The 18,817-nt window shown below is 37.6% G+C and overlaps 1 protein-coding gene across 2 annotated transcripts in view; it reads left to right on the forward strand.

Annotated features, from left to right (window-relative positions):
* SLC8A2 (solute carrier family 8 member A2) overlaps positions 1-18,817 on the forward strand; it is a 101,905-nt gene that overhangs the window by 9,413 nt on the left and 73,675 nt on the right. For both annotated transcript variants that reach the window (XM_072429334.1, XM_072429333.1), the window contains exon 2: positions 13,813-15,627. In XM_072429334.1, the coding sequence (XP_072285435.1) occupies positions 13,880-15,627 (1,748 nt within the window). In that variant the 5' untranslated portion in view covers positions 13,813-13,879. The remainder of the gene's footprint in view (positions 1-13,812; positions 15,628-18,817) is intronic.

Consider the following 18,817-nt stretch of genomic DNA (forward strand, 5'->3'; position numbering starts at 1 on the left):
GGTTTATGAGCTACTCTTGCCTTTTTTTTTAGTTTAGATACACATTAAATAAGGCTTTGATCAGTTTAGTAAATATGCCTTGATAGCGAGAAAGCTGACACCAAAGTCCTATGAGAACAGTAAATCGGCTCAGGATAGCTATTCCAGCAACACAGGGTCCCTGACGTTGGCTACTTTGCAGAAACTGGGAGAATTCCAGCAAAAGCAATTCTCTAAAGTTGGTTTATATATAATTCACCATGGAAACTGCATTCTTCCCAGTGGTTACTTTTTACGCATTTCTCACTCTTTTCTGGGAGGCAGAACCCCACGACAAGCATCTGTCAGTGCAGGAGATCTGTAAATAGAAAGCTGTGTGTGGCACAGTTGTGTGACATATTGCTTGATAACTGATTATATAAAGAGCAGTCGGGCATTCACTCCACATCTTGTAAATGAGCCCTCATTACTATTGCCTGGGACTTGTCCCCACTCGGTGCGTGTCACCAAGACAACTGCCTCTCCAAAAATAAACATCTTCCATGCAAAGCAGCTTACAGATTCCATGTACCAGCTTGGATATGGAGGGAAATCTGCCAGCCCAGCTTTGAGGGAGATAACCGCTCTGCTAAATGGCGGGGGAGGAAGTGATAGGCAGTGCCATGATAAATTACAGAAATATGTCAGAAATGTATTAAAGGATATGTACAGATGGAAAGTTTGCGGCTGCCTTCTCAGACTTGCTTATATGTGGTTTGCTGACATGGAACGAGTATACATTATATGCAGATAGGGCTGAACACATGACATTATTCAGTCAGTCAGTGTCCCAAAAATGGTTAGGCTTGTGAATCAGCCAGGCACCCAGCATTTTTCCTTCTGCCCGTTTCACACTTCTGTGTTTCAGTCTGACAGAGCAGATTCAAAGCCATTGTATTCCGGATGGTTTTGTTAAAATGTATTCAGTATTGAGCAAAATAGCATGTTAAGTGACATTTAAAGCAGAACTAAAATCACAATATCCCCTTTCTTTAATTAGATTTACTTTAGATTTACAATATTACTTCTAGGGATGGACTTGAAAAATGGCTTGGTTTTACTTTCTTTCAGACTTGGAGCTGGCAGGAAGTGTGCTACAGCTCCTAGCTATGTGGTAAATGTCTCTTTAATTCTAATTGATAAAAGATTCTCCATGAAAGATCAACTGACTATTTTTTGACATGTATAGCTCATCCCCTAAACTAGATATGACCTAACTAAAAAATATGTCTGCTTCAGCACTGTAATACTGTAAACCATTTGGGCCTAAAATTAAAGCGGAACTAAATTTGCCAAATCTTGAAACACACCAGTGACACAAACTATCAAAAAATGTTGGTTAAATCAACCATTTTTTTCAATCCTCATTTCCACTTAAACAGATTTTTTTAAATAAGAAACCAATACTTTAAAGGTTGGAGGAAAGGTTTGAGGCTTTAAAAATATTATGATGGTTTAATAGTACATTTTTATAGACGGCTATACATCAGACCAAGGGACAACTCAGTAAAAAAGAGAGATTTGATTCCACAGAAGGACACTCCCTTTATATCAATGGGCCTGACTTATTAAAGCTTTCCATTCATTATATGAATGACAGGGGAGAGATGGGACATAATGGGACATGGATGTGGGTTATTTTACATTCCTTGAGAACAAAGGCAGGGGAATCCTCAAACTGTGGCACACCAAATGAAGAAAAAAAAAAAGGAAATTTTTAAAAGAACTCTTTTAAAAAGAACAGATTTTTACAATGAAATGACCTTGAACTTTGAGGGATAGGGATTATGGAGAACAAGGTTAATAATGGTGTTTGCTGTAATAGGCGGTGAGTGACATCTACGGTATCCAGAAGCTAATGCCCATATTTTACCCATATCCACCAAAGTCTTAAGCCTGTTTAGTCCTCCTGTCATTCTGGCTGTGATTAAATTCACATCAAGCTTTAAGCCAAGTGAAGGAAATCTTTGATTTCTGATTTAACTTCTATATTTAAGCCCTCTACTTGCACTTTGCCTTTCAGGGCTGATTCTTTAGGGAGTCCTCTTCCCGAACCCAAATTCAATTTAATGCAGAAGAATTTTATCCCACGTTTCTCCAGGGCTTTCCCACCCCAGCTTAGTACATGATCCCCTCCACTCTCTATATCTTCATTTTCCCCGGCAATAAGATCTATAGAGTCCCAGGACAATTGCTTTGATGTATCCAGAGGTGTCTTTTATGTTCTGCGGCTGCCTCCTGTTCTCTGGCAGCACACACATCGAGGTCCTTAAAGTCTCGTCTCTGATGACTTTCAATATAAAATACTGTTCCAATTTGCCTCTGTTCTGTGTTTCTCACGTTAAATATAGTCTCTTGTCTTGGAGAAATGTACAGGCAAATGTATCAGTTTTCGGTTTTACTCCTTTTGTGCATTGCCAAGATATTTCTGGGTCATGGCATACAGGTTCTAGCAAAATGTGCTGGTTAGAGGATCTTAATGGATAACATAGAAAAAAAACCTTATAAATACATAAAACATTCCCTACCCACAAATTGAATGTCTGCTGGACATATTACAGTGACATGAACACCTAAATAAGGACTTACTAGAATTAAACAGAAGAATTAATAATCCTAAAGCTGCCAACCATTTTACTTTAAACATTTACTCCTTGTAACAACACGTATTTGACCTGTTGTTGACCTCTCTCTGACTGACATATGACCTGATTTATGCAGGCCCATAGGAATTATTTCCAGAATTCCACATTGATCTTTTTTAGGCATTTTAAGGACCCCATCTAATTACAGTTCAATTGATTTAAAAAACTGTATGGCTTTTCACATGCATACCCTGCTAATATACTAGCATCTTACTGCAATACTATCTATCCAAGGGGCATTAATAGTTTAAAACTAACAAGATAAGAAGTTCTTTCCATATGGGTTATTAAAAACTAAATATTAAAAAAAAAACTGATTCAGGAAATTTTTAGCTTTAAAGACCAACTACACACGAAATTTAACAAAACAAATCCTTTATACTGGTAATTAGGGAAAATTTGCCCACCACCTTTCTGTGACTAGAAGTCCTGCCTCCCTATGTAGACATGTTTTTCACTGTAATTCAGGGATGCTGGGAAGTAAAGTCTCACATCTTCCTATTTCAGGTGTCACATGGTCACATCTAATTGACCCTACCATTGGCTGAAAGCAGAGATGTGAGAAAATAGCTGTAATGCAATGTGCAAGCACATTTTAGCCATGAAATTGATTTTCTTTTAACCACTTTTCTCCCATGGAGACATTCACTTATCAAGTCCAAATGCTGTTTGAATTTGCTTTGAATCAGTAGCATGTATACAGCTGCAAATGTACTTTGCAAAATACTGTTCCAAGATCCAGAGGTCTCTGATATTGATAAAGAAATTTGTTTGACACATCAGGCACCCAGTAAAGTAAAGTACCCATTTAATTTCTTTAATGTTTTTAAATCCAGCTGTGCAAATTTCAATATACTATTAGCATGGCAGCTGCCACAGATGTAAAGCATTTGGCCGGTACTGCAGCCACCCTGGTAGTTGGGTCTGCCTGAAATTGCTACTAATCTTTTTAGTAATCAATCCAACTGTTATTTTATAATAATAATATACACAACACAGCAGCCACTCTTTGATAAGAATCTGCCAGCAAGTGCTCAAGCAATAATTTATTCAAATGTAAATCACTTATATTCCGTTATTTTTTTACCAACTTTAAGTAACCTTTCCATTCACTACAGAAAATTCCATGGTTATCTTCATTAAAACATGACATTATTATATCCAATGTCAGCCAAGTTCTTAAGATAAGTAAAATGGAACTAAACCCTTTATACTCCCCTGTTCCTGTTCCCTGGCAGGGCACTGCCATCTTCTTCTTTCTTCTCTTCCTGTAGACAATTTTTTCTATCTTGATTTAAAGTGGAACCAAAGCCCAAGGATTCTCCCCTGTCCTTTTTCCATAGCTGGGTTCACCAAATTCTTCTTTCATTTCTTCCACATCCTGATCTTCAGCCAACTTGATTCACTAGACCAAGATGACATACCTCTCACACAGGTGCAAGAATACATTCAGTCTGCACCTGCAAGAGAAGCTGGGATTGCCAATGGGCGGCAATCGGATGGTAAATATACTTAATGCAGGATGGACATCACCTGTCCCTTCCCTGCAATAATGAACCTGTCTGGTGACATTTTTTTTAAAGTGGAACTTTAGTTATTGTATAATGTCTTTAAATCTTAGTCTAAGGCCAATTCGGGGGGTAAGTCAAAGAACCCACCAGTATGTTTTAGGGATGTGCGAGAAAATCAGAGTGCCTGAAGAAAACTCAGTGAGCAAATGCAGTGAGAACATACAGATAGTATCATGGCCGAATCTGAAACTGCCAAATGCTTAGGAATCACTGTGAACTCTTGCTAAAGTGCAAAATTGATCCACGTTTTAACCATTGTTGTAAATTAAGGTATTAACAAAACCTTCCCATTAATTACACTAAGCTTGGTATCATAAAGGTACCCTTCTATAACTTGGGATAACCATATCATGCAATCACTAGAGCACACCATAACACTGGCCATGTGATCCAAGAATTCACGGGTATACTAATGATAGCGTTAAATGTAACTGTGAAATCTGTACACCCTAAAGGCATCATTACTCCTTAGCTTTCCCATAATGATCACTGTGTTACCTTCATAACAACAACAACACAAAAATAATTTAAATGCAGTTTCTCTCAAAAAAGTACACTATCAACTTCTCATACTTCATGTTCACAAAAAAAACCCTGACATTTGTACATTATGTCTTCCAATTTCAGTCATTTCCATATCCAGCAGGTTTCTTTCAGCAAAATTCTTTTGTCATAATCTCTTCCTCTTGTGTTCAGTAATTTTTTTTTCAAACATCTGAAACTGGGGATAAAACAAGCATTATCTACATGCAAAAGCAAAGTGTATTCATATTCAAATCTTGCTTGTGTATATTTTGAAGATCTATGCAATAAGCTAACTTATTTCTGTGCAGGAGTTTCTCTTTTGAAGACTGGTGACTGCTGCTGATGGCCTGCAGTATGGGGAAATGTGCCTAGCCCCAATCACAGCTCTGTTCAGCCCCGTAATGTCATGATTTACAAAGGCAGTGGGTGCAGGAAATTTGGATTTACATCCTTTGAATCCATTGAGGAATACATTCAAATTGATGTTTTGTGCCTGAAGTTCAGCTGTAAACTTGAAGTGGCTTGCCAAGGGTAATCTTAATTTGTATATCATATATGACCACCTTTTTTTTTTTTTAGCAAAAGAAAGAATGAGGTATATGTTAACTTACTGAGAAATGGAGTACAAAGCTTCTTACAATGCCTAAATTAGAAAAGTATAGATATGAAATTATTTTTTTTAAATAATTTTTTATTAGCTTGAAAATGTTCTTAATCCTGAACCAGATTGATTCCTGGTTTGCTAGATTACCCAGGTTGTCCCATGAGTGTCCTAAGTGGTCTTAAGAAGAGAATCATTGGCACAAATCTGTATTAAGGAACCCGCTAAATACAAGAGGATTAAAAGGTCACAGGTCAATAGAAGAGTCCTTGTACATACAGAGGTTTCACTAACAAGGGACAATACAATTTTATAGAGACAATACCCTTCAACATGCTGTAAATATGTGTTGTGGTGCATTGCTGCGCCTCTACACTCGGTGGATACTGGCTTTATTTTGTTTTTGTACGTCTTTTTATCTGCTTTTATTTGGCTTTTGCTTTTATTTGGCTCTTTATGGTATGATCAGTGAAGAAGTAGAGTAATAATCTTCTTATCTACATCATATTCATCATTTTTTGACGTGCTGGGTTCCATTCGCACCCACTTACTGGTTCCCTTAGAACTAGGTGTCCAGGACACTTAGCATATCAGGCAACTATTTTAATTAAACCACTATGTGGATTTTTTGGTTAATATAGCTTCCTATTATGTATTAGTTACCATGCTTTTTGCATGTAAAGACACCTTGTTTTCCTGAGGAAGCAGACCAGCTCTATGAAACGCATTGAAATACATTTAAATGTATATGTATATGTGGATGTAGTGATCCCAGCTCCCCTTTTTGATACATATAACTTCACAGCGCATACTGAGTATGTAATGTACTGTAAGTAAAAATGTACTGTGTATGCTAGTAGCCAGCCATGTATACATAGAAGGTTGTCTTGGCTTTTTTGTACTCATTTGTGCAGTATCCTGTTGTTGTACACTTGGATAGTATGTTTACATTTTATAGATAATAAGATGTTTTTAAAATTTCCAAGTAATATATGAATATGCCTATATAATCCCACTACTGGTGTAAAAATGATATTTGTTGTGGTGCATTGCCATTTATTCTGAATAGCACCACAATTCACATACATTATAAGAAAAAGAAAAGTATAAACAGAATTGAAGTCTAAGGCAACAAAGCCATATTTCAGCGTTCATTTTGTAGCCTTCACCAAATAGTATCATGAAATCTGGATCATGGGCAAGAGTTCAGCAGCTCTTTGATTTTTCTGCATCCTATTTATATCCCTCTCTAGCATCAATAAAGAATATCTCAACAGAACCACAATACTAAGAGATGTAATCGTTTATGACTAGTTATTCCAGTAGTCAAAGGTAATGATATTTTCACAGGTGTTTATACATATATTCACACCATTCGGAGATTATAAATAGACAACTTTTTCCAAAGCTTGCATGCTTTTGCAGAAATGAGATTTAATCAGCGCTAGTAATTTGCACTTTGCCAACTTCTCTCTTAGTCCTATTTACAGCCACATAAACAACCACACTGACGTTGTATATATATATATATATATATATATATATATAATACCATTGGGGTTTAATATTTTTCTGTGTGCTGCTGCAGACATCAATTTTCTGCTGAAGCATTGTCTGTCACATTTTTTTAAATCATTTTTAATTTCACTGTTGCTGACTTCTTTAGCCTCTTTGTAGTCACATTCTATCAATACACCAACCTGTATTGCACAATACCACCACCTGTCATTGCACAGGGCACCTTTTTTGATAGTGACAATAGTGGACCATGCATGTGCAATGTGCATCAGCAGAACTACCTGTGGTTTCCATGGGGGGCACATGTGACAACATAGAAGTGTAATTACAGGTAGTTTGCACTCCATACCTGTTGAGAAAAAAAACAGAAAAAACTCAGATATCATACCAACAAAGCACAAGAAGGGTACCCACATTTTGAGCTTACCAGTGTGCAGTTGTTTTGTTGTTCTGGTGCTTTTGCATCCACATTTTATACCTTAATGAGCAACTGCGGAGCTTGAGACACTGCAAAGATAACTTTTGTATACATTGATGGAAGGTTTGCATTCCTTAGTGCATCCTATTACAAAGGAAAGCACAATATTTCTTGTATGTCCAAAGTACATTGAACTGCACTGTATGCCTTGAATATCAATCCATGGTTTGCTAGGTTATACTTTGTAGCCTTTTTTAGTTGTCTTTACTATAGTCTTAGATGAATATACAGTATAGGAAACTGCAAACCCCAAGGAAGCATATTGTATGCCTTAAAGCAAAAACCAACTACTTTTCTATAGAAATCAAGCAATACATTATTGAAGAATGAGTTGCACCGTACACTAACATATCAATCACTTGTTAAAGTGAAAATAAGCTGGTCAATATCTGGGGCAATTCATCCATTATTCATAGTTTGGAAAATTTGTAGCATATAATTTACAGAGGAACTTTTATTAATATTTAAATATACATGAAAAATAATAAAATAATTGGTATGACCGCACATCTAAAGGATCTGTCTGATTGATAAGAATAGACTTTACAGCATCTCTAATGACATAAAACCCCCAAAAATCTCTTTGACCAGAGACTAAAACATCAGCATCAGTAATTATTTCTAAATCACAACAAAGAGAGTAATATGCGGACAGAGACCTCTTTTTTGATGTGATGAATTTCACCCACATGCCATGGATGGGTATGACAAACTTTTTCCTTTTTCATGTGCCCCCACTGCAAATACAATACTGTTAGAATTAAAAATTTCCTTAATTTGGAATAGGTAGATCTAGTGTACACACAAACCTCAGAACAATTTGACCTGCGCCCAGCTGCATGACATGGTGCCAAGTGCATTCAATATGCAGTCTGCAAAATGTTGGAAAAAAAACCTTTTTTGAACAGCATGCCTTTATTGCACTTATGTCTATCCCTGACTTTTCAGCTATTCTCTTGCTTAGAAGAGCAAAGCCATGTGCAATGCCAGACCAGGAGTCTCCCAGGGGTCCATCTTTGTATGGCGGAATGAAACCTGCAGCACCTGGCTCTAGATTCCTGTATGTCTGCAGCTGGTACACAGGGAGAGAAGTGCGCTTCAATGCTCTCCCAGGGGTGGGAGCTGTATAAATAGCGCAGACGTTAAAGTCTGTCCCTGTATGATATTTCTCTTGAGATGGCAACAAACAAAGACACAGCACAGCATGAGGTGGCAAAGCAAACGGCCCAGCTGAGCAATTACATGTATAATGTACAAACAACATGGCCCTTTTATCAGACAGTGCTTGTTACATTTCCTCTGTTACCAAGGTCCTTATTTATTCCTGCAAAAATAAATCAACAATGCTTTAAAGAACACCTTTCACCTACACTATAAAACACAATAAATCAAAGTTTAAAAGCACAGCATGCAATATGGAAATAATAGAAAATGTATATAGTAACAATGCACTGGATATTTATGTAATGAGAGTTATAATACAAAGACAAAGCAGCTGTTTAGTTTGTGCAAGTGACAGGTGCCTGTGTTTTTATTGAAAACTAGAAAACAACAGTTGTCATCTGGTTGCCAATGGCAAACGCCAAACTTATATCCAATTTTTATGAATTATGCTTAAATGTATACAAGGACCTTTGCTCTTAATGTAGAAGCAGTGGTCTCTTAGCAGAGGTGTGACACACCCCTGCTAAATCCCCATACAGGCACCCGACAGAGGATTGTGATCTTTTGTAATCGTTTGACAGATGAATGAACTAGCACTGTACAAACATCACCATTCTGTTCTATGGGAGACGAGAAAACAAGCAAGTAGCATCCCACTGTGTTTTCCTCCATAGGAGTGATATGTGTTTAAGTCAGGATTAAAGCTCTATAATCAGCAAGGAAAGACTGAACTGACCTTTCCAATAAGCCACTCTGTTCATTCATATAGTTCTGTACTGTATATAAATTCCGTCATGAGCTATTGAGCTCTTTAAACAAAAGGCCTTTTTTTAACTGTTACACAGTCTCTGAAAAAAATGTAAAAGTGGTGACTAAAGCTTTTCCTGCCAATAAATCAAACCAATAATATGCAATATTACAGATTTCCTTAAATAGTAAGTAATCAATTTTACATTCTTGATTATAACACTGGTCAACAACCATTTTCTTGCCAAACAGAATCAAGTCATTTTAAGTTACGTTTGATGCACGCATTACAAACATGGTATTGTTTTGCTAGATTGGCTCCAGTTTTTGAAATAATGACCTCAATAATAACCTCATAGAAAACTAATGAAACATGAAAATTAAGCAAAACTAAACTAGATATGCCTACTTATACAAATGTAAAAAAAAATGTAAGAAGGCAAATGAAAGTTTCATTAAAAAATAATTCTACATTTAATATATAAAATGCAAAATATCGGTGTAAATAAAAAATTGATAATAATATGCTGTGTTAACATTTGTTGTTGGTAAAATCCTCTATTCTGCGTCCTGTATCACAAGAACTAGAGCCAATTCAATGAAACTGATGTCATTTCTGGATTCAGCAGACCTGAAATACACTAAATATATTGAACAATTCTTGGCAAGTGAAAAGATTTTTTTTTTTGTTGGGCTGTGAAAAATATAAAGCAACAGTTACATATTGTAATTAAGACAGCAAGATCAGCTGATCATAAATGGTAGGGCGAGGTAATCTTTTTGAGCACATGCCTGAGGTCAAAAAGGACTATTAATGGTGGTGAAGGTTTTTTAGCAATGAATGTGTTAGAAAATCGTTACTATAGACCAATATAGAAGTATGGTTGTTAAATTACCCCCTAAGTAAAAATCAAAGTGAACTTGTGATCTATATTTCTTTTTTTCCCCAAAAAAATATTTACATATGGAGTCCTATTGCATTATGCAGTACTCTGTTTTCTAGCACTGACAAAAGTTTCCTCCAGAATTTGCTGAGGAGGCCCAACCGAATATGAACAATAAAACATCTACTAAACATATTGCACCACAAATCAAGCTACAACCATATCTACAGTGTACTCTGTGTAGGAAATTTAACCACAGTATATTACCTCAGACTTTTCTTATCCTGGAGTCATTCAGTATTTATAAACACCAGCAATTTATGACAGTGCAGAGTCTGTTTTATTTTGTGAAGTGGACCCTTCCACCTATATTTTGTTGGATATTTCATATAGTAACTCTGGCCTGACAAATAAATACAAGTTAAAAAAAGACTTAGTCATTGTCCACTATATTAAGTTTAGCTGTTGGGACTCTTTGATGTCAAAGCGGTATATTGTTTTTTTTTTTTTTTCTTTCAAAGAGAATGCATGAGGGGGTTCTCCATATTGTGTAGGTCATAGGGCATGGAAGTAACTTAGAGGTTGACCAGTAAAAGCTGTAGGAGATACTGCATACAATTCTCCTAACACAGCTGGTTTTCCAGCAGATTTCAGTCGACTGTCAGCAATAGGGCAGTGAAGTTTCTTTAGCAATGGGCAGAAGAAAAAGTTAGTATTTATGTCTTGTTTTCAAGTAACTTTAAATACTTTAATACAGCCACAGGGTTTCCCTAAGGTGTTTTTAAATGTATCTCATTGGCTTTCAGTAGAGTAAGGAAACCCATGTCACATTTGTGACAATGTCACATTTTTTGCAAACATTGTACAGCTCTCAATGGAACAGATATAAAGAAACAAATGTACAATGTCAATACTTTGGACCTGGTCACATATTCCTGTAAAATAAGTAACACAGAGCATGCAGACAGCAGGAGATACCTGCACTGTGCCGGAGGCAGCAGTTGTCTGTGTCTGGAATAGCTTCAAGTAAGTAAATCTGTCATGTAGGCTGCTATTGTTACCCAGCTGTCATGTTGATACTTTATTTTTATTATGTTCTGAAAAACTAAACCAGAGCAAGTATGCTAAGCAAGAAAATCTGAACTCCCGATCTACATACTTTTTCTAGGTTAGAAATCTAGAATAAGCCGTAGGGGTCAACAGTACAGCTTTACAAATTAGCATTTTCAGCAAAGATGGCCTACATGTTTCTCTTTTCTTGGGATGCCTTTAAAAAATAAACCATATACAGTGGTACCTTGGTATAAGTCCTTAAACCATTCCAGATCCTTGGGCTTATACCAAACAGAACTTTTACCTAACAAATTTTTCCCATAATGAATAAATAGAAAATGATTTATCTGTTCCCATGAAAAAAAAAATCCTATTGTTATTGGCATAATATACATTGATAGGGTTGTAAGAAATAATTTAAATAGTGCTTAATACTAAAATACATAAATACAAAAGCAATTGGATGAAATAAATAAAATTTAACCTTTCATTACCTTGCTGAGACGAGTTGAGTGCCTACTAGGATGGTGCTGAGAAGGAAGGAGGAGGAGATGTTATGTAATTCACAGAGAGTTATAGCGCGGGTTGTTCACTGAATGGTAGCAACTGGCATACTGATGCTCGTGGGCAGTCGTGGATTTTTCTCGGGAGAGATAAATAAGGGTGGCATTTTTCATGTCGAAACAGGACTTAAACCAAGTTGGACTTATTCCAAAGCGAACTTATACCAAGGTACCACTGTATTTGTATAGTTCTCTCTCAATTCACACAGTTCCCCACATCTTCTACTCACCTGTCCATAGTCCGGCCAAATCCACATTGTTCTGCCTTCAGCTAAAGTACAAAACTTTGACGGGTCATTAGTAAGACCCAAGCAATAACCTTGGCATATATTGATATATTTGATGGAATGTTTCCATTAGCATTAGTAGATAGAGGAAGTTCACAAGATTTATGTTAGCAAAACACAGTCACCTGTATATCTTTATCTCTATTGAAAGATTTAGTGTATAGTTTGGGGAGATCCAGGTAAGAAGGAATGGTCATTATTAAGATGCCATAATCCATGGCATTTGGTCAAACTTTATTATATTCTTTTAATTTTCAAGTGTTCCACTCAGACAAAAATCCCTTGTTCTACCTCAGCCCCCTTATTTCTATTTTATAGACTTATAAAACGTATAAATAAATGATTAACTTATGTTAATGGCCTACATTTTCTATCTGCCATTTATTATTGAAATGTTGTCAAATACCAGAATGTGAATGGTGTAAAGAATTTTTAAATATTCATTATTGGGTCAAGCTAAATGTTATTACATATTCATTCTTAACAGTCAGCCTGACCAGCAGTGTGGCAAGGGCATTCCCCTTTCCAAAATAATTTGTGCTTCAAGGTGTCTGTTTTTCCTTATATTATACAGTTTAGAGGTAATTAATTGCTTGAGGAGTAAGAAATAAAATGTTCTAGAGTTTGTTTATCTTGAATTTAAATCTATAAGAACATAGCTAGTAGAAAGCAAAATATATTGATTTCCCTTTAGTGCTTCTTCTCAGACATCACTAGGAATAGATGGCCTTATTCAGCAAGCTAGGGCAAATAGTAGTTATAATGTGCAAACTATAGTAACCTACCAGCCACTAGTCTGCAATTCTCGATGAGGATTATGCATTGTGTTTAAAAATGGCCCAGTGTACTGTTTTTTTGAACAGAACCAACTGCACTGAGAAACTATTAAGCTTAAATGAGTTACTAAAAAGCACTACTTTGTTAGCAGTTGAATTTAAGGTGTATGGAGCCAGGGCGGGCAACCTGTAACTGTACAAGCACAGCATCTATTAGTGCACAGTATAATTGTACTGCATTGCAATAAAGACACCTTAATGCTTTTCTGACAAGCGGCAACTTAATGTTTGGCTATGTATTGCCAAATGAACCTCTGTCGCCCCATTAAATGTTGTAAACTGAATATTCAGATATCTTGCAATTGGCCTTTTAAAGTCGATCTGAGACAAACTCGGGTTACTGGATATTATTGTATATGTATTTATTTACAGTAAATGAACTATAAAAAAAGCCCTCATTCTCACCTGTAGTTGTAAGAATTGTGGATCAAGTCATCCTCAAAACTCACGAGTGAAGCGTTGACGATTTTCACGTTGTTCTTTCACGCACTCGGGTCACCTGGGATTCACTTTAAGCACTTCATAGTAAAATAAACTTTAAGCGGACAAATCATAGTAAAATAACATACAGCAATACATGTAAAAAAAAATGAAGATGAAATAGAGGGAAAACTTGATCTTTATCCAATGTCTTTTATACTATAAATTTCCAAAAGCATATTGCCCATGCTTCCTATTGACTTCATAGCTTGATATTGATATCTTTTAAAATAGCATTTTACACTGAGATTCACTTACAGGGCTTAGTGTAGGTAACTTAATGGAATATATAATGTCTGTGGTTATAGCACAAGTAGTAGGTCTAACACTATTTGTCTAAAATCAGTCAGCCATTATGTGTGTGATAAAAAAAAAATATGTAATATGTTTTGCCTTGGTCTGTTTTTATTTATTTATATATACTTTTATTTTTTTCACCTAGGCATTTTTCTTCAGAGCTGCCATAAAGCCACCATCTTGTTGAGGACCATCAGAATAACTGATCGACCATGGCATACCTCCTGAGAATTGTATTGGTTCTGATGGTCTATGTTTTGGCTTCTGTCTCATCAGAGGTATCAGAAAATGAAACCTGTAAAGCAAGCGGGGATGAAAAGTGTGAGCCAGGTATCTTGCTTCCAGTCTGGAGCCCCCACAACCCATCAAAGGGAGACAAAGCTGCTCGTGCTGTTGTTTATTTTGTAGCCATGCTTTACCTCTTTCTGGGAGTGTCCATCATTGCAGACCGATTCATGGCATCCATTGAAGTTATTACCTCTCAAGAGAAGGAAATTACACTGACCAAGCCAAATGGGGAAACCAGTGTGGCCACTGTTCGAATATGGAATGAAACAGTTTCCAACCTAACTCTGATGGCTTTAGGTTCTTCAGCCCCAGAAATTCTTCTTTCTGTCATTGAAGTGTGCGGACACAACTTCCAGGCTGGAGATCTAGGACCAGGGACCATTGTGGGTTCCGCTGCTTTTAATATGTTTGTCATTATCGCCATTTGTGTTTATGTCGTCCCTAATGGTGAATCAAGGAAGATCAAGCACCCAAGAGTTTTCTTCGTCACTGCCACCTGGAGTATCTTTGCATATATATGGCTGTATCTCATTCTTGCTGTAATTTCCCCAAGTCGTGTCCAGGTCTGGGAGGGACTGGTCACCCTCTTATTTTTTCCAGCCTGTGTAGTCTTTGCTTGGATTGCAGACAAACGACTTCTCTTTTACAAATATGTTTACAAGCGATATAGAGCAGATAAGAGAAGAGGTATTATTATTGAGACAGAGGGTGAGTTTCCCAAAAGCATTGAAATGGATGGAAAACTGGGGTCTGGTGCAGTGGTAGCACCAGAAATTAAAGATCCAGTAGTACAAGACAGTGCAGCTGCTGCTGCCGAAGCCAAGGAACTTGATGAAAGTCGCAAAGAGGTCATCCGCATTCTAAAAGAACTAAAGCAAAAATACCCTGAGAGGGAGTTGGATCAGCTGGTTGAAATGGCCAATTACTATGCCTTATTGCACCAGCAGAAGAGCAGAGCTTTTTACCGTATTCAAGCCACCCGTATGATGATTGGGGCAGGCAATGTACTGAAGAAACATGCAGCTGACCACAGCAAAAAGCCAGCTAATCTTCAGGAAGTTACTTCTGAATCTGGGGAAGAAAACACTAGCAGGATCTTCTTCCAGCCTTGCAACTACCAGTGTCTGGAGAACTGTGGCTTTGTTACACTTAATGTTGCTTGCCAAGGTGGAGATGGCGCAAGTACCTTTTATGTGGACTACAAGACAGAGGATGGATCAGCCAATGCTGGCTCAGATTATGAATACAGTGAAGGAACACTAATTTTTAAACCTGGTGAAAGTCAAAAAGAGATTAAAATTGGAATAATTGATGATGACATCTTTGAGGAAGATGAACACTTCTTTGTACGTCTAATGAACTTGAGGGTGGGAGACGCAGAAGGAATGTTTGAACCAGATGGGGAAGGACGCCCCAAGGCACGATTGGTCTCACCACTTATTGCCACAGTGACCATTCTGGATGACGATCATGCTGGAATATTTACTTTTGAGGAAAACCTGGTTCGTGTCAGCGAAAGTGTTGGGGTTCTGGAGGTGCGAGTGGTGAGGAACTCTGGAGCAAGAGGGACTGTGATCATACCCTATCGGACAGTAGAGGGCACAGCACGGGGAGGAGGAATTGACTTTGAGGATGCCTATGGAGAACTGGAGTTCCAAAATGACGAAACTGTGTAAGTACCACAATTATTGTACCATTCAGAACTAGGTTTTAAACAGGCACAGGCTGTGGCCCTGCCAGCAATGTGCTTGTGGCAGTAATGTGTGTCTTTGGCTACTGAACATAAATATCATGACCTTTTGCCCAAGTGTTCATCATTGAACTAAAATTGCCTATGTATCAACCTTGCTAATTTTTTACTGATACATATGCAAATGTATAGATTTATTCAGGCTTTTATAACTAAACTGATACAGTGTTTTAGGGATACTTGCAGGCCAGTGATCCCTAACCTTGGACAAAAGGTCAATGTCCAGTATAAATATATTTATTTTGCTCATAAGAAATTAACAGTTTACTACTTTCTTATTACACCCAGTGAGAAATGGCTACCAGTGAGAAATGGTAAGGAGCCACCAGTATGTAGTGGTGGCAATGTTCTCGTAAACTGCAAACAACTCCCTTGGTCAAAAGCCTGGCTGTATTCACTTCTGTGACTCTCTTTTTGCCAGTTAGGCCACCTGTCACAGAGTTCAACCAATTATGACATGCAGAAAGTGGGCTAGGTTCTCAGTGAGAGGATCCCGTTTAAGAATGGGGTTCATTGCTATGGGTTTATAGGGAATCCGTAGGAAAAAAAATGCTGCATAAGAAACACCTATAATGCCATACTTGGGCTAAGGATGGTTCTCTTCCGATATTTGGCTCAGGGCTGATATCGGACAAGAATCATGCTATGTAAAGTGTTCGTCGTCCATCGCCTGAACGACCATCCTGGCAGATCCACGGACGATGGACGACTAACGATCGCAATGCAGATGAAGAGGAGAGAACGCAGTGGGGTGCCGCTCCGTCGTTCTCCCTCTCCCCTCTCCATAGAGCAGAACTCTTTATGCATCGTGCAGCCAATAATTTGAAAGAATGCATAATCTAGCCCTCATGCTATGTCAGGTGCGTTCACAGCAACATATGTGGACAGCAAGACTCTGATTTATTAAAGGTCTCCAAGCCTGGAGAAGATCGTTGGAGAACCTAATTCAGCAAACCTGAAATAGATCTGGTCCAGGATTGAAAACATTTGCTAACTAATATCAAATGTTTTTTAAGACATTGAGAACAAATGATGCTTCCTGTTTACTGAAGTACAGTAACTCAAACCTTACATTCTTCAGTATCCCTAGTACTTACAGTAGTACAAACCTGTAGCTCTTGGTCCTCAAAAACATTGAATATCCCCATCCAAGCACAGCAGCAGTGACCAAGAAGGTGTAAGAGCCTCCTGTTTCTTCCTGGCTGTCAGTTGGTGAAGCAAGGCATTATAAGAATAACAGCGTTATCTGGTTCTTGTAGAACTCAACCAAATAATGGATTTTTGGATATATTTTACCATTAGATTGGAGCCTTATGCACTGCCAAGTTTCCAAGAGCTTACTAAAATGACTGCCCAAACCGCACAACCAGATGTAAACCAAGGGGGGCCCAGTGGATTCAAACACTGATCTTTTCAACCATTTTTTCTACATTTATAGAGAAGCATTACACTAACAGCTCTAAATATGTGTACAGTTTTTGTGTCTTTGTGCCTACAGGCTTCTATCATATGTATCCATCCCTTATACCTTAGTGTCTACATAAATGTTAGATGTTGTTCCCATGAAAAGTGCAGTGCTTTGCCTGGCATCTATCATCGATCTTACTGATGCTTTTGCACCCTGTTGCTAATATAATCAGCATCTTTGTAGTGGTGTTTAGTGAAGTCCTGAGCACCAGGGTGACATAATCGACCAATTCACCTGGATTCCGAGTCGAAATTATGATAACAGGCTCTTGGATCCTGGCCCACATCAAGCGTGCACAGCCGGAATTATCAATAAAATACATTGAAGAGAGACAGTGATTAATTAGATAGGAATTTTTCATTTAAGATTTGCTTTAATCTGAGTTGTTTTATTCTGTGGACCAATTTCACAACTCTCCTTCACTGATCGTTTCATATTTGAGATGGGGGAGTCCACTTATCTCTGTTATGGAATTTCCATTCCCTCTGCCCTGTATCACCAATTAGATTGAGGCTTGTAGGAGCCTATATAAAAGGAGCTTACAGCGGGTGTTTTTAAGAATACCCATTTTCCATTGCAAATGTACATGACAGGTGTTCCCAACCTAAAAGATTACTAGCTAGAGAAAGTATGTTGTACTTTGTATAGAATGAAAAGAAACATCTGATCAGGTACACCGTACCCCCTATATACATCTGAAAATATCTCCAGTAGGGATCTAAAACAAAAAATGCAACTAATGGTGCCCTGTATGTGCAGGGTGTCATGTACCCACTCCTGGGGTGGCATCACCACAGTGCCTTGCACTTATAAATACAAAGTTGCAGAGAGAAGCACTCATATTATGTAATTATGCCATTCTCTGCGTCATTGAGGACTTCCTACTGTCAGAAAAAAGGACCCTGTACATTATGTGACCTGTCTGAAGACATCTGAAAAAAGTCATATAAAAAAAATCACAAAATTACAGTGGCGTGGAGGAACTGCAAAGTGATAGGCAATAGATATTAGATAAATTTATTTTATGCACAGTAAGTATATCACAATAAATACACTGCAACTTGGACGTTTAATTTAAAACAAAAATGTTACAGATATCTATGTTTTTAAATATTATGATCTATTAGATCTACTAAATGCTCTTGTGTCCTTTTAGGCCTGGGGTAAAAGCTGTGTAGAAGCTCCTCACATGTTAGAGCTTCTTTTCTCCAAACCATGTGCTATTTCCTCCATCAGGACAGTAAATTTCTATCACTAGAAACAATCTTTCATGATCATTTCCAATGAGAGCTGTAAAGACAACACTGTTCAGTTCTATTGAGAGGGCATAGGGGAGAACAATATAGTTCTTTATGTGTGAGCATCATAAAATAAACATATTGATAACTTTACATGTCCACATTTCTGACAAAAAGCAGCAATAGCATGATTTTAAAAATATTATTAACATTAAAATATTATTGACTGCTATTTAAGCAATTGAGCCTAGGCCAGGGGTCTGCAACCTGCGGCTCCCGAGCCGCATGCGGCTCTTCAGCCTCCTTGTTGTGGCTCCCTTCACTGCTGCGGGGAGATCTCTGATGGGGGATCCCCTTCCTCCCAAGACACTGCGGAGGAGGGGGATTCCCTATCCGGTGTTCTAAT

Source organism: Pyxicephalus adspersus, chromosome Z, assembly GCF_032062135.1.
Source record: "Pyxicephalus adspersus chromosome Z, UCB_Pads_2.0, whole genome shotgun sequence".
Classification (NCBI taxonomy): domain Eukaryota; kingdom Metazoa; phylum Chordata; class Amphibia; order Anura; family Pyxicephalidae; genus Pyxicephalus; species Pyxicephalus adspersus.